The 25,041-nt window shown below is 44.8% G+C and overlaps 1 protein-coding gene across 2 annotated transcripts in view; it reads left to right on the forward strand.

Moving 5' to 3' along the window:
• ATP8A2 (ATPase phospholipid transporting 8A2) overlaps window positions 1-25,041 on the forward strand; it is a 442,872-nt gene that overhangs the window by 56,963 nt on the left and 360,868 nt on the right. For both annotated transcript variants that reach the window (XM_065895899.1, XM_065895900.1), the window contains exons 14-22: window positions 1,400-1,444; window positions 3,867-3,942; window positions 6,371-6,476; window positions 6,833-6,915; window positions 9,809-9,858; window positions 10,806-10,875; window positions 12,715-12,799; window positions 14,276-14,415; window positions 15,628-15,766. In XM_065895899.1, the coding sequence (XP_065751971.1) occupies window positions 1,400-1,444; window positions 3,867-3,942; window positions 6,371-6,476; window positions 6,833-6,915; window positions 9,809-9,858; window positions 10,806-10,875; window positions 12,715-12,799; window positions 14,276-14,415; window positions 15,628-15,766 (794 nt within the window). The remainder of the gene's footprint in view (window positions 1-1,399; window positions 1,445-3,866; window positions 3,943-6,370; window positions 6,477-6,832; window positions 6,916-9,808; window positions 9,859-10,805; window positions 10,876-12,714; window positions 12,800-14,275; window positions 14,416-15,627; window positions 15,767-25,041) is intronic.

The raw sequence follows: 25,041 nt of genomic DNA on the forward strand, positions 1-25,041 counted from the left end.
TTGAATTTGATTTGCTCATATCTTGCTGAGGATTTTTGTGTCTATGTTCTTCAGGGATATTGACCTGTAGTTTTCTTTTCTTGTGGTGGTCTTTCTGGTATTGGGGCAATGCTGGCCTTGTAAAATGAACTGGAAGTGTTTCCCCCTCTTCTATTTTTTGGAAGAGGTTGAAAATGGTATTAATTCTCTTTGAATGTTTGGTAGAATTCGCTAGTGAAGGCTTCTGGTCCCAGACTTTTGTTGGGAGGTTTTTGATTACTGATTCAATCCTTTACTAGTAATCAGTATGTTCAGGTTTTCTGTTTCTTCATGATTCAGTCTTGGTAGGTTGTATATTGCTAGAAATTTGTTTCTTCTAGGCTGTCAAACTTGTTGGCATATAATTGTTCATAGTAGTCTCTTATGATCCTATTATTTCTGTGATGTCGGTTGTAATGTCTTCTCTTTCATTTCTGATTGAGGCCTCTTTTTTTTCTTGGTGAGTCTAGCTAAAGGTTTCTTACCTTTTTCTTTTTTATATATGAATTTATTTATTTATTTTTGGCTGCATTGGGTTTTCGTTGCTGCACGTGGGCTTTCTCTAGTTGTGGTGAGCGGGGGCTACTCTTCGTTGCAGTGCGCAGGCTTCTCATTGCTGTGGCTTCTCCTGTTGTGGAGCTCGGACTCTAGGCCTTGCGGGCTCTAGAGTGCAGGCTCAGCAGTTGTGGCACATGGGCTTAGTTGCTCCGCAGCATGTGGGATCTTCCTGGACCAGGGCTCGAACCTGTGTCCCCTGCATTGGCAGGTGGATTCTTATCCACTGAGCCACTAGGGAAGTCCCAAGTGTTCTTAACTTTATCTTTTGAAGAACCAGCTTTTAGTTTCATAGTTTTTTTTTTTTTCTATTGACTTTTGAGTCTCTATTTGATTTATTTCTGCTTTAATCTTTATTTCCTTCCTTCTAACTTTGAGTTTCATTTGTTCTTTTCTAGTTCTTTTAGGTATAATGTTAGGTTGTTTATTTGAGATTTTTTTTTGTTTCTTGAGGTAGGCATTTATGGCTATGGACTTCTCAGAACTGCTTTTGTTGCATCCTGTAAGTTTTGGTATGTTGTATTTCCATTTTCATGTGTCTCTAGGTAGTTTTTGATTATATGTTTGATTTCTTCATGGATCCATTGGTTGCTCAGTCACATGTTGTCCAGTCTACACGTATTTGTGAGTCTTCCAGTTTTTGGTGATTGAGTTCCAGTTTCATACCCTTGTGGTAGGAAAAGATGCTTGGTATTTCAGTCTTCTTGAATTTACTAAGACTTGTTCGGGGCCTAACGTATGATCTATGCTGGAGCTTGTTCTTTGTGTGAATATCTGTGTTTTTGATCACAGTTTTGTAACCATTCTGTTTCTCTCTCTCTGTCAGTCATTTTCCAGAATTGACAAGGGAACCATCATCAGATGATTTCTGGTAAGTAGATTTTAGCAGTTCTTGACACTTTAGTGGGAAAGGCCTTGGAACAATTTTATGTTGGCACTTCTCACTTGAATATTTTGAAAATAAAAGCTGCATATGTTATTTTAAGAGAGAACCAGAATAAAATGGAAACATGAATATGGTTTTAAAAGCCCAGTGGTACTACAAGGCTTTAACAAAAATATCCAGCTATCGGTCTGATATATCCACTCACTTTCCACTTCTTAGCATAATGTCTTCAAGGTTGTACCATACATGTTGTAGCATGTATCAGAATTTCATTTATTTTAAAGGCTGAGTAATATTCCATATGTGTATATACCAAATTTTTTTATTAATTCATCTGTTGATGGGCATTTGGGTTATTTCCATCTTTTGGCTATTGTGAATAACGCTTCTATGAACATTGATGTACAGGTATCTGAGTTTCTGCTCTTATATATTTTGGGATTATGCCTGAAAGTGGAATTGCTGGTTCATGTGGTAATTCCATGTCTAACTGTTTGAGGAACCACCAAACTATTTTTCATAGCAGTTCTACCATTTTACATTCCTGCTGGTAATGCACAGTTTTCCCACGTCCTCATAACACTTGTTAATTTCTGATTGTCTTTCATATATATAGTAGCCATCCCCGTGGCTGTGAAGCGGTATCGCGTTTGTCTTTTTTAGGTATATAATAGCCATCCCAGTGGCTGTGAATTGTGGTTTTGATTTGCATTTCCTTTAAGACTAGTGGTGTTGTCTGCTAAGGTTTTAAGATTTTTACACTAAGAAAGCTGATTGCTGGGACCATGTATGTAGGGGGGACAGCCAGGACTGTTTTATTAGAGGATCTCTGATGTTAGCATCTGTGTGTCTTTCTTTTGAGCCGATCAGTCATCTTCTTGCAAGAAGACCTCTCCAGTTTCCTGCCAAGGGCTGTAAATCTGGCTGAAGCTGTTATGGGAACTGAGTGGAGACAGAGGGTTGTTGATCATACCTTTCAATGTCTACAGTGTTTCACTTAAAACTCCGGTTTAGGGAGGATGCTGTATCCTATCCACCTGTGCGCTCAGTGTTTCTGGGTCCAGGGCTCCTCTGGTTTAGGCTCTCTGGAGGATAGACCTTCATTTCGTTCTGGGGGCAGAGGGTTCAGGTGCCTGGCTGCCTGGGATGAGGGAGGTTTCTCACAGACTCAGTCTTGGTCAGGTGGACTTGGAGCCTGTCCTGTCTTCCACCTTCCCTTTGTCTCACAGGTACCTCGTGCTGTCGCGTCCTCAGCTTTCACCAGGGTCCTGCTGGGGGCAGCAGCTTGCATTTTAGGTGCTTCCCCTTGCAAGCTGTTGGTTTCTGTTTTCTCTGCTGCCCTAAACTCTGATATCTGTCTCTTCAGCATTCCGCTTGACATCAGCTCTGCTGTCATTTTGTCTTCCCTTGTCTTTGTCCTGAAGACAGGGTTTCTGGAAGGGGCGAAGAAGGGAGCGTACTCAGCCCTTCGCGTCTCGTCAGTGTGACGGCGCGGAGCCATCACGTCACGTTTCCTTTTTTGTAATTATTTGCCCCCTTTTTCTCTTTCACATACAAGCTCTGGCCACGAATGGCTGCATAGATACATTGCCACAATTCCTCCTGTTTTACATGCTTGGAGCAGGCACTCTGGGGAGTTCTCCGTGGTAGATGCAGGGGCCAACAGAAATGATAAAGTCATGGTGTTCATCCTTGCATCTCTTTCTTCTCCTTGTAACTACAGATCCTCCTCCATTTACAATGGAGTTATGTCCTGACGAGCCCATCATAAGTTGAAAAGATCAGAATTCAAAAGTGTATTTAATACCCCAAAGCTACCAAACATCACAGCTTAGGACAGCCTACGTACAGCGTGCTCAGAACACTTAACGTTAGCCCACCGTTGGGCAGTATCAGCCCATTTCATAGTAAGGCATTGAATATCTTGTGTAATTTATGGAATACTGTACTGCAAATGAAAAGCAGAGTGGCTGTCTGGGTCCAGCATGGTTGTACGTGTATGGGTCGTTCTCCCTCGTGACGGTGGGGCTGACTGGGGCTGCGCGTGTCGCCCGGCATCACGAGAGAGGGTTGTCCCACGTGTCGCCAGCCTGGGGAAAGACGAGAATTCAAAGTTCGAAGTACGGCTTCTACTGAATGCGTATCAGTTTCGCACCATCGTAAAGTTGAAGAATTGTTAAGTCGAAACATCGTAAGTCAGGGACCATCTGTATTTTGTTTATAGTCGGGTTAAAGATTTACTGCCTTGAGGTTTGAAATCATAGCGAGTATTTCAAATCTTGAAAAGTTTAAATACAGAGTTAGACACTTTTTAGGTGTGGTTCTTCCTGAGGACAGACTCTTACTAGGTGTGCGTTATCTTGAAGGAACTTTTGAGCTGAGTAAGTATCTTCTGTTCTCTCTTCAGCCGGATACCGCCTCCGCCTAGTGACTCGTGTGACTTTGATGACCCCAGACTCCTGAAGAACATTGAGGATCATCACGTAAGGCTGCCGTTTGCTTCTAGAACTTTATTTTATTTTTATATGTTTATTGGAGAACACTGGATTTTTTATTTTTATATGTTTATTGGCGTATACTGGATTTACAATATGTTATGTTAGTTTCAGATGTACAGCAATGTATCAGTTACACATATACATAGATCCACTCTTTTTCAGATTCTTTTCCCATGGAGGTTATTACAGAGTAATGAGTTCCCTGTGCTATACAGTAGGTCCTTGTTAGTTATCTTTTTTATATATAGTAGTGTGTAGGGATTATCATAGTAAGTGAAGTAAGTCAGACAAAGAAAGACATAGCGTATGGTGCCACTTACATGTGGAATCTAATAAACGATACACCTGAACTTATTTACAAAACAGAAGCAGACGCACAGATCTCGAAATCAAATTTATGGTTACCAAAGAGGAAACACGGGGCAAAGTGATAGGAGATTGGGGTTAACATATACACACGCTTCTCGGACTTTGAATAACGTGTGATGCAGTTTCATTTATGTATGTGTGTAATGTCTTGCAAGTTAGAGTCTGGGGAAGAGATGTGACCTCGCTTATATAGTGTTAGTGCTTTAGGGATGTGATCATTTCGTGGTGAACACTTCGCATAACTTAAAGCCAAATTAAATACGTGGTGAAGTTATAAAGTAGCACATCACGATCCAGATGGGTCCTACCATCGAATCCTCTAACATTTCAGATTTCTTTTGCTTTGTAAGGTTTCTGCAATACTAGTTCTTCACAGTTGTGAATATAAGACGTCGTGTATTTTGCAAAGTAATTACGGTATCCTTTGGCTAGGATAATTTAGGAAACAAAAGTAAGATATAGCAACACGTAGCATTTATAGCATCCTGCTATGTGCTAGGCATTTGAAGTATATTTCCTTTAGCACCCGAGTCACCCCAGAGAGGCGATGGGAAGTTGCACAGAAAGATTGACTTGGCCAAGAGTTACCTGGCAAACAGATGTAGAAGTGAGAGTCAGGACCTCCTTGGTCTGCTCACTTCTTAAGTGTGACGTCACATTCTGAACTATTGTAACAGACCAGGATTTATTGCCGGTTCCTCTGAATTCATTTTTGTTCTAAAGGCTATTCTGAAAAACACCGACTTAGAAAAGTATTCAATGATCAAAGCATTTCATAACCAGTTTAACCTGTGTAAATTAGACCTAATATGACTCTTTTCTGAAAAACATTTTAGTTTTAAAAGTAGGTAAACTCAAGCGACATTAAAACTTTATCTTTCCCAACTTTTGTGAAGAGATAGATATACTTAAAACTTTCTCTGAATTTTCAGTGAGGAAGCCTCCTTTTCGCTATTTCAGTTAGTCCGTATTTGTTGATGCTAAAACTTTCCCAGCAGTGCTAAGACTTTCCCAGGCCCTGGGATGCAGGGCCTCGGCCCTGGTGATTCTGACAAAGTGGTCCCAGACCTCCCAGAGCATGCTGCTGAAGGCCGTGCTCTGGGTCATGGTCACAGACACTGATACTGTCCTTTCCTGTATTTGATCTTAGAGGTAGACGCAGCTACTAGGGTAGAGCAAACAGAGGAAGGAACAACATCTCAGAAGAACCGTCTCTGGAGAAGAGTAGTTTTCATTAAGGTTGTCAAAGAAACAAGCACCCCGTGAGGACTTGCTTTCTGAAAGAGGACTCAAGCATCCTCCAATAGTATTTAGGTTGAGGGTAATAATGCGGGTGGGCGACTGAAATGGTCTGTTTGCGTTGGGATGGTGGAGGGGCAAGGAGAAAGTGCAGGGTGACAGACAGGCTTGCAGATGGCTCCGAGTCTAGTTTCCCGAAGTTTGTTTTGCTGCCATAGATCACTAGGTGCTAAAGCAGCAGAGGAAGTGAGAAGAGCTAGTCCCACGGAATCCCAGTGTTGTCTCAGGAACAGCAGCAAACAGTTTAGACTGTGAAACAGCAAACTGATCAAATAAGAGACCCATTCACTTAGCAGACAGTTTAAGGGCCTAGTTTACATCAGACACCTTGCCAGGTAGTAGGTAGTAGGGGAAGAGGCCGCATTCCAAGACGGGGTGTTAACAGGCTCCTCGATGAAGCAACTGGTAAACTGAAGCCCCGAGGATGCGCGAAGAGAGGGACTGGCTGACAGCAGGTGGAGGACGGCCATGGGCCAGCGGGAAGGGGCGAGCTCAGTTTGAAGCGCTGTAGACAGAGTGGCTGGTGGAGGGTTCAGGCTTGTGGGGGGCGAGTGGCAGGAGATGGGCCAGATGGCGAGCAGGTGCTGGGTCCTGGGGCACCTGGGGTCCACGCTGGGGCTTCCGACCTCTGTTCTCATGGGAGCAGGAAGGCGTCTGGGGTTCTAAGTGGGAGGGTGCCTTGAGCCTGACTCTGGTGTACGTCAGTGGTGTCCCGACAGTCGGTGACCTCGGCTCCCGTTTGCAGCCCACAGCCCCCTGCATCCAGGAGTTCCTCACCCTCCTGGCCGTGTGCCACACCGTGGTCCCCGAGAAGGACAGAGATAACATCATCTACCAGGCCTCCTCCCCAGGTGAGGCCTCTTGGCTGGGTGTGCCCTGCTGCCCCCCTCTCTGGGGACCTGGGTGTTGGGAGGTGATGCGGCCCCGCAAAGCCCCCACTGTGTGCCCCTGGTCTCACGCAGGCTGCAGAGTGCCCGGGGGGGACTAGTTCCAGGTCCGTGGCTTCTCCTCTGATGGGAGCTCTCCTTTCAGGGTCCTGGCTGGGGGAGAGTAAGTGAGCGCCTTCTAGATCCTTGGTCTTTACTGCACGAAAGGCCAGGCCTCTGTCGCTGGTGTGGCTCTCGTTCACGTGAAAGATAACACGTGTTAAACAGAATCCTGTCATTCCCAGAGACTAGTCAATGCCTCATCAATTCTTTATTGACAGATGAAGCTGCTTTGGTGAAAGGGGCTCGAAAGCTGGGCTTCGTCTTCACAGCCAGAACGCCCTACTCTGTCATCATAGAGGCCGTAAGTGACACCCCAGGGCACCGCCGGACGCTCTGGGCCACCCGCTTTTTGGAAGACTGTATGTTAGAAATAGCACACCTATTGCGCGTATGAGAGCTGAGTTTTTTGTTTGTTGTTTCTCTGTGAGAAACTAGGTGTGTTGAGAACATGTCGTGTGGTTCTGTCGCCTCAGTGTTGTGTGTTGTTTCTGCGTCATCTTTCTTAAAGGCGCCGTCTGCAGTCTTTCATCCACTGATGTGGAGTAACGTGCGGTAAAGAATGCGGGAAGCCTGCTCTGGGCCCCGTAGTTGTTGGGAAAAGCTCCACAGCCTCCTGTCCTCGGGGGCGGGTCTGCGTCTGTCTCCCTGAAGCCCTCGGTCACTGGCTCTGGTCTCCTGGGCTGGCAGAGGAGGGAGTTGGCACTTAAGATCTTTTTTTTTTTTTTAATATGGGTTTTTCCCCCGTGAAATCAAGACGTTTATTTTATGATTTTTTTGAGTTTCCCTCTCAAGGAGCCAGAGGGAGAAATCTGGGGAGAAGAGAAAGTTTGAATCGGGAATAAGGTCAAATAGGGATCCTTGGGGTGGCAGCAGGGACACGGGTGGGTAGGTGGGATGGGCGTTCTCTGTGTTGAGCAGTTGGAGGGGCCCTGCTCACTGCTGTCTGGGTGGATGAGCGCCTCCGGGCAAGTCCCCGCCTGCTCGCCCCTGTGCTGTTCCCACCCTCAATCTGGGGAGGACTCGCGGGTTTTTACAGCTCTTGGCGCTCTGCATCCTTAAATCCCTGGATCTCTTGAAGGCATTTGAAGTTCGCTTCCATCCGGTGTAATAACTCAATGTTGTTCCTGGCCTGGCGGCAGTCTGTTCTTTCTTTTCCTTACGTGCAAAACCTAAAAAGTATCGTACCGTGTACAGAGCGCCCATTTCTCGGCATTTTCAGTTTCTTTTTTACAGAGTACAGAGATCAGAGCATGTTTATTTGAGCTTGATTTCAGCCAACACAGGGAATTTAGCTTAGGGAAGCGTACAGTCGCTACAAGTTGGGACAATGTACTGACAATATAGTTTCCTTCGTGGAAGCTTCTCACCAATGGTGTCGTCTTCACCTCCAGTTTGAGGAGATTTTAGCCTTCACGGCCAGGTTTCAGGTGTGTGGGTACTGCTGTGTTTCTCCACAGTGCAGCCATGGGGATTGGGAGGGGCGATGGAGTAAATAGACCATGGGATTAGATAAGATTTATAAGTAACAGTAACTTTAAAAATCCTATTCAACTGTGAATACCGGGGTATCCTCATCCCACAAGTCCTCGAGGTGGTTACCTGCTACTTACAAGAAGTGTCTTGGGACTTCCCTGGCGGTCCGGTGGTTAAGACTTTGCCTCCAATGCAGGGGGAGCGGGTTCGATCCCTGGTCAGGGAGCTAAGATCCCACATGCCTCATGGCCAAAAAAAAAAAAAACATAAAAAAAAACCAGAAGCAATATTGTAACAAATTCAATAAAGACTTAAGAAAAAATCAGATGCCAAAGTGCATACTCTTAAAAAAAAAAAAAAACAAAAACAACGAAGTGGCTTTACGGATCATCATTCGGTCTGTGGGGGCCGTGAGGGTGTTGATGTGACATCGGCACAGAGGCGGTGGGCTCCCGGCGGTCACGGCACGGGTGCCGAGGGGGTGGCAGTGGTGACCCTCTGGACGGGGACCTGGCAAAGCTGGGCCAGGCTGAGGGGAAAGGGAACTGGGGCTTGCAGAGAGAGGGGGTAAATGCTGACGGGGGCTGGGTTAAGTGGCCCATTCATTGTGTTTTAGGAAGTGAAGGGACGGGGCATTGTGGAGGGGACGTGTGACTTCCCAGTGCTTTGTGTGTGTCAGCCACACACTTGGGGATCTGTGTGTTCCTTCAGTTATTATTTCTCTCAGACCTAGGGGACAAGGGAAAGGGCAGATTCGATTAAAAAGTTTACAAATTGTGCACACATAATCTGGAATCTTCTGGAGAAAAATTAAGAATTTTTTTTTTTTTTTGTGGTACGCGGGCCTCTCACTGTTGTGGCCTCTCCCGTTGCGGAGCGCAGGCTCAGCGGCCATGGCTCACGGGCCCAGCCGCTCCGCGGCATGTGGGATCTTCCCAGACCAGGGCACAAACCCATGTCCCCTGCATCGGCAGGCGGACTCCCAACCACTGCGCCACCAGGGAAGCCCAATTAAGAATATTGACGTTCCAACTTTGAAGAACCCGAAGAGAAAAGGCATTTGATGAATTGCCCTAAAATCTGGTGCAGAGTTATACTCCTTTGTTTCTAAATCCAAAATTGAAAAAGTTTTGAATTCCACGCTTTTCCCCCTAAATTTGGGGTGTGGACATTTGGTAGGGAAACCTAATGGAACTTCCGTGGAGCCACTTCTGTTCTTTATGAATCTCACTTGGTGGGGATAGCCGTGCATCTTGCTGCAGGAAACCAGTGTGTTGTATTACAGGGTGTAGTGCCTGGGCCCCCTGGGGATGTAGTGGCATACGGTGTGCACGTACTTCTGCGAGATGTGTAAAATTCTGGATTCGGAAGCAGAACTGGCCCCAGGTCTCGGATGGACCTGTGTAGCTTGTGTCCCTTATTTGTATGTCTTGGAAGTTACTCTGTCATGAGCTACTATGACAGCCACTCCCGCTGGAGGAAAAGGAGACGCTTCCACCAGAAGGGGGAGCTATGGTCCCACCAGACTGACGGGGAAGACAGTACTTGGTGGAAGGTGTCTGCAGGGGGATGGATGGAGGGAGGGAGAGGGAGAGAGGTAGGGAACAGGAGGGGAGGGATTGGGGAGAGGCATGGATAGAGAGGTTTATGATTGGGGAGCTGGTTGTTTTGAGATTTTAATACTTTGCACTTCAGGTAAAAGCCTGTTTTTCTTCCTCTAGATGGGACAGGAGGAGACATTTGGAATCCTTAATGTCCTGGAGTTTTCTAGGTATGTTTCTCTTTTGTGCACTTGAAATAAACTGTCCCTCTCTATCTATCTGTCTCTCTGTCCACATATACACACAGTAAGTCCCCTATTTACAAACTTCAAGCTGTGAACTTTCGAAGACACAAACGTGCATTCACACGTCCAGTGAGTTAGCTCGTGTCTGTAAGATTTAAAATGTTTTCTTTATTTTTTGTTTGTTTTTTATGTATTACTTGTGTGAAAAGTATTATAAACCCATTACAGTGTGGTACTGTGTAGCCGATCGTGTTAGTCAGGTACCTAGGCTAACTTCATCGGACTTACGAATGCGCTCTCTCAGAAGGGAACTCATTCGTATGGAGGGGACTTCCTGTATATCTACAGATGGGTGAGAAATGAGTCAGTGACTGAGGGCAGGTCCCTTTGAAAGATGAGGAAGGAGGTGCCCGTGCATGTGCTTGGGGCTGCGGCTGGGGAGGGAGCCATCAAGGGACCTCTGCGCTAAATCGGGAGGTCCTCGGAATTCATCGTTTCTTTCCACTTCAGTCAAAAGAAGATACGATGAGATGCTTTTGAGTGGAGCGGGTTTATACTGAATCTTGCACTTTGCTACTTACCGGGCAGGTAACTGAACATTTTTGAGCTGTGAAATAAAAGTACGTGGACACAGTACTGTCAGGAGCAAATTAGACACAGAGTAAAGCGCTCAAGTTCTACATTTCTGTCTCTTCTTCCATCAAGAGCTGTGCTAGTGAGTTTCCACGGCAGGGAAAGGAATAGGTTTATGCAAAAGAGTAGGAGATACACAATTAAAGTCTGACTTTGAGGGCAGAGGTAGGGAAGATGGAGCCTGGCCATTTGGGGGCCAGCCAGACCACCTTTTGGGTTGTTTGGTGTTTAATCACAGGATGTGGTCCTATAAAACAGACCCATGACAGTTTTCTTTCCTTTTTGTTTTTACCCTACAGCGACAGAAAAAGAATGTCTGTAATTGTGCGAACCCCTTCAGGACAGCTTCGACTCTATTGTAAAGGGGCTGTAAGTACTGGCTGAGGTCTGCACGCCAGGGACCCCTGCTGCTTCCCTAACTGCTGTTCTCAGCATCCTTGATGGTCGCCCAGGGTTGAAAGGCTCTTTGGGTCAGCCTGACACTGACTTAGTAGTAAAAGCCCCCTGAAGATGATGGGGGTTCACGCCAGTGTGGCAAGGAGGTCAGTGGAAAGCTTGCTGTTCATCGGTAGCTGGTTTCAGAAACGGTAGCTGGCCGTGTCCTTCAGAATCCTTAGACTGTGAGTTCTGATTCCTGTTTTCTGTCCTCGTGTGGTGACTTTGGAAGATTCAGTCAGTTGTACCAACCTATGATCTTTTAAGGACTCTGATTTTTTTTTTTTTTTTTTGCGGTACGCGGGCCTCTCACTGTTGTGGCCTCTCCCGTTGCGGAGCACAGGCTCCGGACGCGCAGGCTCAGCGGCCATGGCTCACGGGCCCAGCCGCTCCGCGGCATGTGGGATCTTCCCGGACCGGAGCAGGAACCCGCGTCCCCTGCATCGGCAGGCGGACTCTCAACCGCTGCGCCACCAGGGAAGCCCTCTGATGTGTATTTTTTTCTGTAGCAGCTATTCTCAATATTCGTGGTTTAGTTTTTATTCACTACAGAGGCTGGCTGGCGGGTTTGAGGTAGTGTCCATTTGTGGTCTATTATTACTGTCCCCTCCGGTCATTTCCTATGTCAGGCTTTCTGTCCTGTCTGCCTCCTGGTCATCGAATCTAAAGCTTTAAGGAAAGATGCTACTGTTTGTGAGCCTGACCTACAAAACTACATTGTGTCAAACCGTGGTCTTATGTGTTGAGGGAAAGACTTATTAAGCTCATTTTTTGAGACCATGTCGGGAAATAGGAGGCTACACTAGGATCAGTGATTCGTTGGAAATCTTACTCGTCTTTACCAATTGTGGGAAGAAGTATTTGAGGACAGTGACAGAGCTTTTTAAAAAGTGAGTAAAAATGTGTGTGAATTCTAAGGCATCCGACCCGGACTCACCAAGGTCCAGATTATATTGGATTAGATTGGGAAAGATTAGATAATTATGTTAAATTCTGTTCTCATATGATACACTTTCTTACCTTTTTGGTTGTTTATTTGCCATTGTGTTCTGAGAACCACAGCAAGGCCAGCAGGGGTCAGTGTGAGGTACAGAGGAAGGGGGGCAACCACAGAGCAGAGTCAACAGGAGATGCTGCAGGGGTGCATTTAATTTGTTATAGGATTTAATTCTTCTCAAACCTGCCTCCCCTAAACCAAACTAAATTTCTTAGATTTGGGGGGGCCTAAAACTGCCATTTATCACATATTTGAGGCATGATCCGTAGCCTGCAATCCTCCAGCCCTGCTTGTGGGTCATGGAAATAGTTCCCAGGTGATGAGCTGGCCACACCGTGTGTTCTCAGCTGAACCAGGTTCTGTGCAGGGTGGGTCGTGCCCTCCCTGGGTGGGAGCTCCTGCATCATCAGGAAGGGAGAGTACACTTGAGCAATTTAGGGTGTGTGCTTTATGCGTCCCACTTCTGCAAAGGGTCTTAACAAAGTCTGGTGTGAGCTTTGCAAGAGCTTGCAAATCTAGGTGAACGTCGGCCCCGTCGTGTCCCTGATTATTCATTCTCCTGACACCCAGGGTCCTCCCTGGCGTGTTTGTGTGGACACATACCCACCCCCAGGTTGTTTTCCAAAGCTCATGACTGAATCCAGCCGAGAACTGTGTTTCCCGTCGTCCACCCAGGTGTGCGCTGGATCCACACCACAAAAACAGAGCTGGGCTTGCGGTGCTAGAGCGTCAGCTGACCTGAGGTTTGCCGGTCACAGCGTTTCCCTATTTTACAGGATAACGTGATTTTTGAGAGACTTTCTAAAGATTCAAAATACATGGAGGAAACACTATGCCATCTGGAGTATTTTGCCACGGAAGGTGAGTGGAATTTGGAAACGTTATTTCTGCCCTTGGAGTTGTGCTTTCAGGGGGCAGTCGGGTGAGCCTTCGTGTTCACGTGTCATTTTTGTGCAGCACTTGGCTTGCTTCAAAGGCGGGTCGTTTTCTAGTGCCAACCCCGTCCCCGCCCTCTGCATCGGTGGCAGTGACGAGTCGTGGCTGTAGACCGACTGCTCTGTTACCTAAATGTCATCCGCTGACTCTTAACCAGAGGGACGAGTGTGAGGCAGGCCAGCCCACGATGCTATGCAGAATTGCCCTCCGGTTTTGCACTCCTTTCTCGGAAAACTCACCTTATTTCCCAGGCCCTCTCTCGTTTCCCTTATGACACTGGCTTACCCTACACTTCCAGCAAGAATAATCCACTGAACCCATGGAGAACAGGAAGGGAGTTCTCAGAAGGGCTTTAATCAACACCCATGGGCTTCCCTGGTGGCGCAGTGGTTGAGAGTCCGCCTGCCGACGCAGGGGACACGGGTTCGTGCCCCGGTCCGGGAGGATCCCACGTGCCACGGAACGGCTGGGCCCGTGAGCCATGGCCGCTGAGCCTGCGCGTCCGGAGCCTGTGCTCTGCAATGGGAGAGGCCACAACAGTGAGAGGCCACCAAAAAAAAAAAAAAAAACAACACTTCTGTCAGGCTCCCCTGCACGTGAATGTGATGAGAGCTTGAGTGCCGGCTGCTGCCTCGTTGCCTGCCTGAGCCTCTCTGGCCGCATGTATCCACGTCTTTGCACACACAGGCACACACATGTACACCAGAGAACACACATGTGCACACATAGGAACACATCCACACAGGGACACACATGCCCATCAGGGAACACACGTGTGCACACATAGGGACACATCCACACAGGGACACACACAAGCACGGCTGCTTGAAAGCCTGTGTGTTTCACGTGGTAGCACACTGGGCCTTTACTGCTGTCTAGAAACACACTTCCCGTCTTGCCTCCTGGCTGACGGGAAGTCATTGCTTGCTTTTCTCATTCCTTTATTTTATTTATTTTTTTAAAAATTCCCCTTTGATTTTTTCCCCCTTGTTTGTCATTTTAATGGAACTTGGGTATGGATGGAAGTGAAATCAAATGTTCACTTACCCTGCTTCCCTGGAAATTCCAAAATTACTTTGAGAATCATAAAGCAGTTAAATAGGTGCGATGTCTGTGCGTCCCTCCTCGTGTGTGTGGGTCGAGCGCGGCTTCTGTCCTTCTCTGCTGTGAGGAGTTCAGTCTCCTGGCTTCTCCTGTTCCGTCAACATCTGTAGAAGCAGTGGTTTATATTAAAAGAAGGTTGCTTTTCGATTCATTTTGAGCATGTGCACGTTGACTTAGAGTGACCTATGAAGTGGATGGTCTCTTTGATTTTCTGCACACGCGGTGTCCCCTGGGGGTAAGGCACCCCGCTTGCCCGTCACTAGGGCCCTCACCGGGAGACGCGGGACTGTTTTGCAGGCTTGCGGACCCTCTGTGTGGCTTACGCCGACCTCTCTGAGAGTGATTACGCAGAGTGGCTCAAAGTCTACCAAGAAGCCAGCACCATCTTGAAGGACAGAGCTCAGCGGCTGGAAGAGTGTTACGAGATCATTGAGAAGGTAATTGCACGTGGTAGATGCATTACGTTACATGCCCGGTGACACCTAATCAGCAGAAAAGTTTTGGTGCAGAAACCTTTTGGCTATGTAGTGATGTCCTCTGATCTTGTAAGTATCTTAACTCACCATTAGCTTTTAATCGTTTCTTTGCTTTACGAAACACTCAGTTTTTATGAGCTCTCCGAAAGGTCTAGCCACCCTCTGCTAAGCATTCACGTCTTAAGAAGTATCAGGTCAAAAAACGGCATCGGCGACTTTCTGGGTTTGCCTAAGATGAGGTGTAACGACGTTAGCTGGCCCTGTTGAGTTTCCTGAGCAGTCAAAATGCCTAGGCTGGCTGGATATCGTACCTGCTAAATGTTTTCACACTTGCTGTCCTCTTTGAGCTTTGCCATTGCCGCTCCACGCTGCCCACGTGATTTGGTTGTTATTTCAGTTCCTCCCAAGACATGAGGTAGCTTCCCGCAGATTGAATCCCTCGAATCTGGGAGCTGGATTTCAGCTTTTTCCGTTTCATGTCAGCAACCACTGGTCCATCCATCTTCCAGTTTCAGTAGCTTTGAAGTCGTTGCTTGCTTTTCTCATTCCTTTATTTATCTTTTTAAAATTCCCCTTTGATTTTTTTTTCCCCCTTGTTTGTCATTTTAATGGAACTTGGCTATGGATGGAAGTGAAATCAAATGTTCATTTACCCCGCTTCCCTGGAAATTCCAAAATTACTTTGAGAATCATAAAGCAGTTAAATAGGTGCGATGTCTGTGCGTCCCCCGGCCAGGGGCGGGCACTCGGGAGGTAGCTGGCCGTTGTGGTCACTGAATAGTTTTTTCTCATGTGTTAACTGTACCACAGCCCTTGACTCCTGAGTGGAGTGAGAGAGAAGCCTCAGTCCTGTTAGTGTCCCCAGGATAACTCACCCATGTGCTCTGCTGCCAGGTGGTTTCCCAGGTGGTTTCCTATCCTAAGGTGCCCGTGTACCCAGAAGTAGATGGCACGTGCTGGCCCGTGTGTGTGGAGGGGTTCTAGCCCTGTGGCTGGTTTTGAGATGCCACACATGTGACTGTCATTAATTACCTGCAGACAAAGGTTTAGTGTGGAGGAAATGAGGTAATCGTCTCAGAACACTTTGACTGCCTTTCTTTTGTCAAGGGTTTCATCATTCGTGCTGCTCTTACGTGTGTCCCCATCTTTAATGGAAGCTGTTTTTTTAATTAGAATTTGCTGCTTCTTGGAGCCACAGCCATAGAAGATCGTCTTCAGGCAGGCGTGCCAGAAACCATAGCAACTCTGTTGAAGGCAGAAATTAAAATATGGGTGTTGACGGGCGACAAACAAGAAACTGCAATTAACATAGGTAATTCATTTAAAGGATAATTTCCCAATGCTGATTTTTGTATTACGTTTTTGAACCGCCTTATAGGGGTGCCTAAGGGCTCCTCAGATGCATTGACAGAAGTGTTTTATAGAATTCTTCATTCACAAGACCGAGAAAAGTTTAAGATGCTCTTACGGGCATTATCTACCCATTATAAACAATGAGACTATGACACCTTCCTGAAAAGTATTAAACATCCTTACAGAGGCCAGAGAATTCTGGTTGATGAGAGTTTGATTTTCTCACTGCTTTCTTCACAAAAATTTCGTCTCAGAGACTAAGCGTGTTTTCATTAAGTTTAGATATGCATTATTATTTTATATAGCTATAGCCATTATAATGATTTTTAGCAATTCATAGGTTTTTCTGATAGGCTTGAACCTTTCCCTTCCCCATCTGGGTTGGCAACCTCTGCCTGCTAAGCGTCGCAGAAATGAAAATTGAAGAAAGGGAATTTAAGCCCAGATTACTTCATGAGTGTTAAAGCAGCACGTTTTTAGTTTGAAAAGGACTTGTGAAACTACTAATTTTAAAAAAATCTAATTTTTTTAAAAAAAATTATTTATTATTTTATATTTATTTTTGGTTGCGTTGGGTCTTCGTTGCTGCGCACGGGCTTTCCCTAGTTGCGGCGAGCAGGGGCTATTCTTCGTTGCGCTGCATGGGCTTCTCATTGCGGTGGCTTCTCTTGTTGCGGAGCACGGGCTCTAGGCACACGGGCTTCAGTAGTGGCGGCACACAGGCTCAGTAATTGTGGCTCACGGACTCCAGAGCCACAGGCTCAGTAGTTGTGGCGCCCGGGTTTAGTTGCTCTACGGCGTGTGGGATCTTCCCGGACCAGGACTCGAACCCGTGTCTCCTGCATTAGCAGGCGGATTCTTTACCACTGGACCACCAGGGAAGTCCCCAAAAAATCTAATTTTGATTGTTTGAATTGCTTTAAAATTATCTAGGACTTCTGTCACCCTTGTGTCACAAGCTCTGGTGCATAGGTGATAAAATGAAAGGGCTACATGACTTCTCATGTGTTGTTGGGAATAGAGTCCATGTCACAGCTCACTGCAGGAAGAAACATACAGAAAGAACAACTGAAGTTGAGTGACTGGTGTCCTATTCAGAGAAGTCTCCTTGGTACGCAATCAATAGGTTCCAATGGAGCCCTTTCCTTCAATCTTCTCTTTTGAATCAGCCCCGACTCTCAGAGAACCTCAGTTATAGACAATGCCTACTGTCTGGGGTGGATTTCCTCTTTTTTTTTTTTTAATAGACAAAAAAAGCCACTTAATCATTTCTTATCAAGACTGTAGTAGTCCTCTTGGACTCGCACACAAGTGAGATTAAAGTCCCCAGAGACTGACACGTGATTCATGAACAGTCTCTGAAGGATTAGATGTAGATGTTGTACCTGTGGTTTCCTAAACACATATTTTTGGAGAAAAGTGTGGTGATGTTTCTGTGTAGACCTGTCGCTACAACTAGATAATAAAAACCCATTGCTTACAGCCCTTTGGTGATGTCAGCAACATTTTTATAGATGAAGGCTAATACGTTTGCTTTCAGTGGAATGTCTCTTTCTATGTATGTACATCGGCCCTTCAGGTATTTCCCATGTAAATTTGGTCTAAAACACCTGCTATTGATCCACGGCTCCTGTTCACAGAGGGCACGGAAAGCATGAGAGCAGTGGTGCTGCACCTGCCCCGCCCCTGTCCTCTTGTCCTCGTGTCACATCTGCATCTATCAGGGTCTAGCCAAGTTTAGGTAAACACAAGTGAAAGCAGAGTTCCCAAAATCAACCCAGAAAACACGAATGGCTTATTATTCCCGAAGGAAGGTGTTAGTCGTTGCTGGAGTGAGGCTTGTGTGAACCTCACAAGGTGATTGATACCTGTCCAGTTTTTTCCATTAACAGCTATATCATTTTGTGCTTTTTTCAAAGAACGTGTAGCAGTGTTTGTAGTTTTGGTTTCAGAAGCACTCATATCAATTAGATATTTTAGAATTGACCTTTTAAAAAACATTCTAATCCAAGTCAGAAAAGAAGTAAAACCGTCACTGTTTGCCGATGACATGATATTATACACAGAAAATCCTAAAGATCCTACCAGAAGACTGCTAGAGCTAATCAGTGATTTTGGTAAAGTAGCAGGATACAAAATTCACAGAAATCTCTTGTATTCCTATACACTACCAATGAAAAATCTGAAGGAGAAATTAAGGAAACACTCCCATTTACCACTGCAACAAAAAGAATAAAATACCTAGGAATAAACCTACCTAAGGAGGTAAAAGACCTGTATGCAGAAAACTATAAGACACTGATGAAAGAAATTAAAGATGATACAAACAGATGGAGAGATAAACCATGTTCTTGGACTGGAAGAATCAACATTGTGAAAATGACTATACTACCCAAAGCAATCTATACATTCATTGCTATCCCTATCAAACTACCAATGGCATTTTTCACAGAACTACAACAACAAATTTCACAATTTGTATGGAAACACAAAAGACCCCGAATAGCCAAAGAAATCTTGAGAAAGAAAAACGGAGCTGGAGGAATCAGGCTCCCAGACTTCAGACTATACTACAAAGCTACAGTAATCAAGACAGTATGGTACTGGCACAGAAATATAGATCAATGGAACAGGATAGAAAACCTGGAGATAAACCCACGCACATATGGGCACCTTATCTTTGATGAAGGAGGCAAGAGTATACAGTGGAGAAAAGACAGCCTCTTCAATAAGTGGTGCTGGGAAAACTGGACAGGTGCATGTAAAAGAATGAAATTAGAACACTCCCTAACACCATACACAAAAATAAACTCAAAATGGATTAAAGACCTAAATGTAAGGCCAGACACTATAAAACTCTTAGAGGGAAACATAGGCAGATCATCCTATGACATGAATCACAGCAAGACCCTTTTTGACCCACCTCCCAGAGAAATGGAAATAAAAGCAAAAATAAACACATGGGACCTAATGAAACGTAAAAGCTTTTGCACAGCAAAGGAAACCATACACAAGACAAAAAGATAAGCCTCAGAATGGGAGAAAATATTTGCAAACGAAGCAACTGACAAAGGATTAATCTCCAAAATATACAAGCAGCTCATGCAGCTCAATAACAAACAACCCAATCCACAAATGGGCAGAAGACCTAAACAGACATTTCTCCAAAGAAGATACACAGATTGCCAACAAACACATGAAAGGATGCTCAACATCACTAATCATTAGAGAAATGCAAATCAAAACTACAATGAGGTATCACCTCACACCAGTCAGAATGGCCATCATCAAAAATTCTACAAACAGTAAATGCTGGACAGGGTGTGGAGGAAAGGGAACCCACTTGCACTGTTGGTGGGAATGTAAATTGATACAGCCACTGTGGAGAACAGTTATGGAGGTTCCTTAAGGAACTAAAAATAGAACTACCACATGACCCAGTAATCCTACTACTGGGCATATACCCTGAGAAAACCATAATTCAAAGAATCATGTACCACAACGTTCATTGCAGGTCTATTTACAATAGCCAGAACATGGAAGCAACCTAAGTATCCATCAACAGATGAATGGATAAAGAAGATGCAGTGCATATATACAATGGAATATTACTCAGCTGTAAAAAGAAACAAAATTGAGTTATTTGTAGTGAGGTGGATGGACCTAGAGTCTGTCATACAGGGTGAAGTAAGTCAGAGAAAAACAAATACTGTATGCTAACACATATATATGGAATTTAAAAAAAATGGTTCTGAAGAACCTAGGGGCAGGACAGGAATAAGGACACAGACGTAGAGAATGGACTTGAGGACACGGGGAGGGGGAAGGGTAAGCTGGGACGAAGTGAGAGAGTGGCATGGACATACATACACTACCAAATGTAAAATAGATAGCTAGTGAGAAGCAGCCGCATAGCACAGGAAGATCAGCTCGATGCTTTGTGTCCACGTAGAGCGGTGGGATAGGGAAAGTGGGAGGGAGACGCAACAGGGAGGGGATATGGGAATGTATGTATCCATATAGCTGACACACTTTGTTATACTGCAGAAGCTAACACACCATTGTAAAACAATTATACTCTAATAAAGATGTTAAAAAATTCTATTCTTTATCTTATTTTTTAATTGAAGTATTGTTAATTTACAATATTGTGTTAGTGTCAGGTGTACAGCAACGTGATTCAGTTATATGTACATATTTTTTCATTTTCTTTTCCATTATGGTTTATTACAAGATTTTGACTATAGCTCCCTGTGCTATACAGTAGGACCTTGTTGTTTATTTTATACATAGCACTATACATAGTGTGTGTATGTGTTAATCCCAAACTCCTAATTTATCCCTCCTCCCTTTCCCCTTTGGTGACCATAAGTTTGTTTTCTGTGTCTGTGGGTCTGTTTCTGTTTTGTAAGTAAGTTCATTTGTGTCATGTGTTAGATTCCCCGTATAAGCGATATCATATGGTCTTTGTTTTCTCTGACTTCCTATACTTAGTATGATCATCTCTAGTTGCATCCATGTTGCTGCAGTGGCATTTCTTCATTCTTGTTTATGGCTGAGTAATGGTCCATTGTGTACACGTGCCACTGAATTAGGGCGTCTGTTGAGGATGCAGTGTAGACATCTAGACACGGGGTTAGACTTGTCCACGTCAGACCACTGGTGACGGCTTCGAGAAGCCCGAGGCCATGCTCCAGATCCAGGAGGATTGTAAGCCTGTGTTCTAGTCCCATATTCCTCATGCCTTCTGTGATACGAACCATTATTGGTCTGTCTCCCACAATATGGATTGGGTATTCTGTACGTTTTAGTGCATTCTGTGTGCACATTAGGGTACCCAGAAGGTATTTGGGAAGCAGATCACGTGTCTAGTAGTTCTACTTCTCGGTGAAATAAGGAGAAGAGTGCTGAATGCCGGGCACTGTGCTGGGAGTGCTTTCCCTACGCTGTCTTTGGTCATCACGTGTCAACAGTCTTAGAGCACCGGGGGCTGGGCGACATTCAGAGTTTACAAGGTCCTGCTCCACTTAATGACCAAGCTAGTTCATGCTGGGTCTCAGGGCCAGTCACTCCTGGTGCAGGGCTCATTTTAAACAGATTCATGAAGCTTGCACGAAAACCCTCTCTGAAATTTGAGTTAGAAAACCCTGGAGAAGGGTACTAAATTTCATCCATTCTAAGACACCTTGTTTTCATATTTCACCGCCTCCAGAGTTGGGATGTCTTATGATTGTTGACTCTTACAGTTTTATCTGGCAGCATTTCTCTTTAGAGGTGTTTGGTGCTGTTGGCTGTCTTTAGTATTCGCTTGCTGTCTCATTTATCTATCATCTGTCCATCCATCTATCCTCCCATGCATCTATTCTCCATCCATCCATCACCTATCCTCCCTCCATCCATCACTTATCCTCCCATCCATCTATCACCTAACCTCCCATCCATCCATCACCTAACCTCCCATCCATCCATCTGTCCTTCCATCCATCTATCCTTCCATCCGTCTATCCTCCCATCCATCCATCTATCCTTCCATCCGTCTATCCTCCCATCCATCCATCTGTCCTCCCATCCATCCATCTATCCATCCATCCATCCATCATCTATCACAGTTTGAGAATTTAAAGTGTAACTTTCAGTTCATACCTTGAAAATAAATACTTAGTCAAATTAGGTTCCAGGATATTTGTGTCTGTTATGAGCCTATGAGTGTTAGGTAGATGCAGTCATCCTGCGTGTGGCTTTGAGGTCCTTGGGAACTGACACGATGCCAGGACCCTGCTGCGCTGTGCTTGGATTTATGCTAACTAGCTGTGTTTCCAGGAGTTGGAAGTTGTCTTTTTTAGCTTAAAAATTTGGCATCACCTAGTCTAAAGTGAAATTTCAGCTGTGTAGCCTTTGTGAATCATGTAGTCGTCACTTCCTTACTATGACTGGATAAAGCATCTCTTACATAGTTAGAAAATAGATGTGAAGTTTTCAGAGTCTATAATATTTTTCCTAACGGAGATAGGATGAGTGAGAACAAAATCCTAGTGCGTGTTCCATTTTAAAGTCATCGCATTGGGAATCACTTTCACGGTGAACCATCTGAGTTGGAATTTGGCCGCCCCTCCCCCATGTTTTGTTACCCATTGTTTGATCCCTTTAAACCACTTCTATAGTCTTAGAAGTTTAATTTCTGACAGTGAGTAAATGTGGACTTGCCCACCCTATTCTTGCCCATTGGCAGGGAGGCAAGTGCGGTGTTCAGGTGGGGCTGGGGGAACACGGCCACAGCCCCAGGAATGTTCACAGAAAAGTCAGGTGTGTGATTTCTTGGTTACGTGCAGCTCCGTTGTTGCCAGATGCTCCCCTATAGGCTTGGGGCACTTATGTTCCCTTATTGGGGACTGAGTTAATTTTGAGACAAACTCAGGAATAGAATAGATGAGAAAATACCAATTGTGCAGTGTACATGCTGAGCATGGCTGGTGTTAGTAATGGTTACTCATTAAATGTTAGCACAGCATTTGTCATACTACAGCTAAGTCCTTTAGGTAAGTTTACTATTCCCTTTGAGATAGGCATTATCCCCTTTTAAAGATAGAACTGAGGCACAGAGATACCAAGTAACTTAGCCTGGGCCACACAGGTGTGAGTGCTGAGAATCTGAGCATATGACCATGACACGTGATAATTCAGTTCTTGGAAAGATAGGCGTCAAAAAGATCAGGGAGGGCTTCCCTGGTGGCGCAGTGGTTGAGAGTCCGCCTGCCGATGCAGGGGACGTGGGTTCGTGCCCCGGTCCGGGAAGATCCCACATGCCGCTGAGTGGCTGGGCCCGTGAGCCATGGCCGATGGGCTTGCGCGTCCGGAGCCTGTGCTCCGCAATGGGAGAGGCCCCACCAGTGAGAGGCCCGCGTACCACACACACACACACAAAGATCAGGGAAGGCTTTGCAGATGAGATAGGTTTAAATCTTGAACCTCAAGAATCTGTTGAAGACAAATACATAAAGAATGAGAATAGCATGAATCAGGATGGCCTGGTTTGGGGGAAGATCAGAAGGTAAGGTGGAGGCAGCATATTCCTACCTGTGATGGCGCCTTTCTGAGAAGCATCTGCGGGTCTGGAGGGAAGGGTGCCCAGGTGTGGTTCTGTGGATGAGTCCTTGATATCCTGGTTCTCAGATGGGGAGGGATTCTTCTCTGAGCATCCTCGATCGAGTCCGGAGCAGATGAAGAGTTCCATTCCTGACGTCTGGCAGTGTGTTTCATACACTTACTTTCAAATACTGAGTGACCGGATTCTCCCTGAAATTATTTACAACCAACAACACACTTGTTGAGGGTTTGGAACCAAGTTGAATCCCACTGAGGGGTAATTTGATGGATCCTAGGTATATGGTTAGTAGGAATCAGTTGTTGTTAACCCTTCCAAAAGTGTCTCCGGAGAAATCTAGGTTGGGATATCTTCGACAATATATGCTTACCTCAGAGAAAAGACGCTGATTGCGAGTTCCAAGGGAGGTTTGGTTTGGTCCTATTTTCTAGTGTGAATGATGGTCTTATTTTCTTAAAATCAAGTCCTGCTCTAAGGACCATAGATGCCGTAATATTTTAATTTCTTTGAGTGTTGATTATGCTCAGGTGGTAGAAAGACTAAACACTTTTGTGGTGTGCTGTTAACTTCAGCCGTAGTAAAAAGTGAAATCCCAGAGGTTCCCTTCTCAGTCATTTTATGGTCGTCTTGTTAGATTGTGAGATTAAAGAAATAGACCACAATTTACAAGTGTGGATTGACATTTCATAGCTGGCTGTTCTCCAAGAGCTGATCTCATTTTATCTAAAAACACTAGAAATCAAGCACACCGAACTTGGATTGACATAATTTAATTTGCCATGTTAGCTAAGTCACATTTAACTGTGTTAAACCTCCATGGTCTGTCTAGAGCAAATGTTCTGTGTGATAATTAAGCAAAATCTTGCTTCGTTTTCCAAACTAAAAAAAAAGAACCTGTTTCTTCTCAGAAACCTTGAGTTTTGTGTATTTAAATTCATGAAAGTGTCAGTGGTTTTGTTACCCTCTCCCTTGCAACGGCTAGAAAAATACTTCGAGTTTTTCCGTAATATCTTTTATGCAGCTTCAGTTGTCAAGTGGCATTTTACTTAAATTGCAAAATATAAAATCAAGCGGGAAGCGATGGCTTAAACATTTCAGCTTGCTTCTGCAACCGCTGTTCATATCAAAAACTACCAGCAAATCCTTTTGTGTGAGTTATACTAAATTTGTAACAGTCTCTATTGCGTGAAGTTGCTGGAAGTTTCTGGGGCAAGGGAAGAAAAATGATGAAAGTTCCAATATCCCTGTTTGCAAATGAAAATAAAATATTGACCTCCCTTCTGTCTGCACTTAATCTAAGAATTTATAGAAAGGAAGAATATATTTGTAAGATTGTAGTGGGAAACAAAGTTCAGTTATTTCCGTCGTGCTGTGCAGAATTTTCAGTGGCATTCTGGGAAACTCTCATTTCTACTCATCACTATTGTTAAAATACAGACTTGAGCAAGTTTGAAAATGTGTGGAGAATTGTGCTGTGTTTCCTCCCTTTAGTTTTCCTCTTAGAGGTTGAACAGGTATTTGCCCATGTGGTCTTGTGATTTTAAACTATTCAGTTGTTTTCGCTTTTCAAATGATACGTGAGGTTTTAACCAGCAAAATTATCTCATTCCCTTCACATAACTGTCGTTAACTGCCTGGAATAGATCTTCAAGGTATCGCTTTAAGAAAATGACAGTTAGATGAAAAGTCATAATTTTGTGCTTTAAAATTTGTGTTCTCAGGTGGTTTATAATAGTCCTCTCAAATGACACTCGTCAGTGAAGGATACACTTCATACATTCCAAAATAAACACAAATATTTATTTTCTACCCCCCAAAAATACCCCGAGGTTTCTCTCATCTTGTTGTCTGTCTTGAGTTCTGTTTTGTGCCTGTTAGTAGGGTTTCTTGAGGGTGAAAAGAGGACCTTCTGGGTAGAATGGAGCACGTAAACGCAGCAGTTCCGTGACTTGTCCACTAGTTAAATGCTTGTCTCCCTTTCTAGTTAAATATAGCATCTGTGGGAAGGGGTATTTTGGCTCTTCTGCGGAGGAGAACCCAGACTCCTGTTGCCTAAGCATTGGTTACGGCCCTTCCTTGAGATGGTCACCCGCGTCCTTGTTTTGAAGGTTGACGTTCTTTATGCTGACGAC

Source organism: Phocoena phocoena, chromosome 18, assembly GCF_963924675.1.
Source record: "Phocoena phocoena chromosome 18, mPhoPho1.1, whole genome shotgun sequence".
Classification (NCBI taxonomy): domain Eukaryota; kingdom Metazoa; phylum Chordata; class Mammalia; order Artiodactyla; family Phocoenidae; genus Phocoena; species Phocoena phocoena.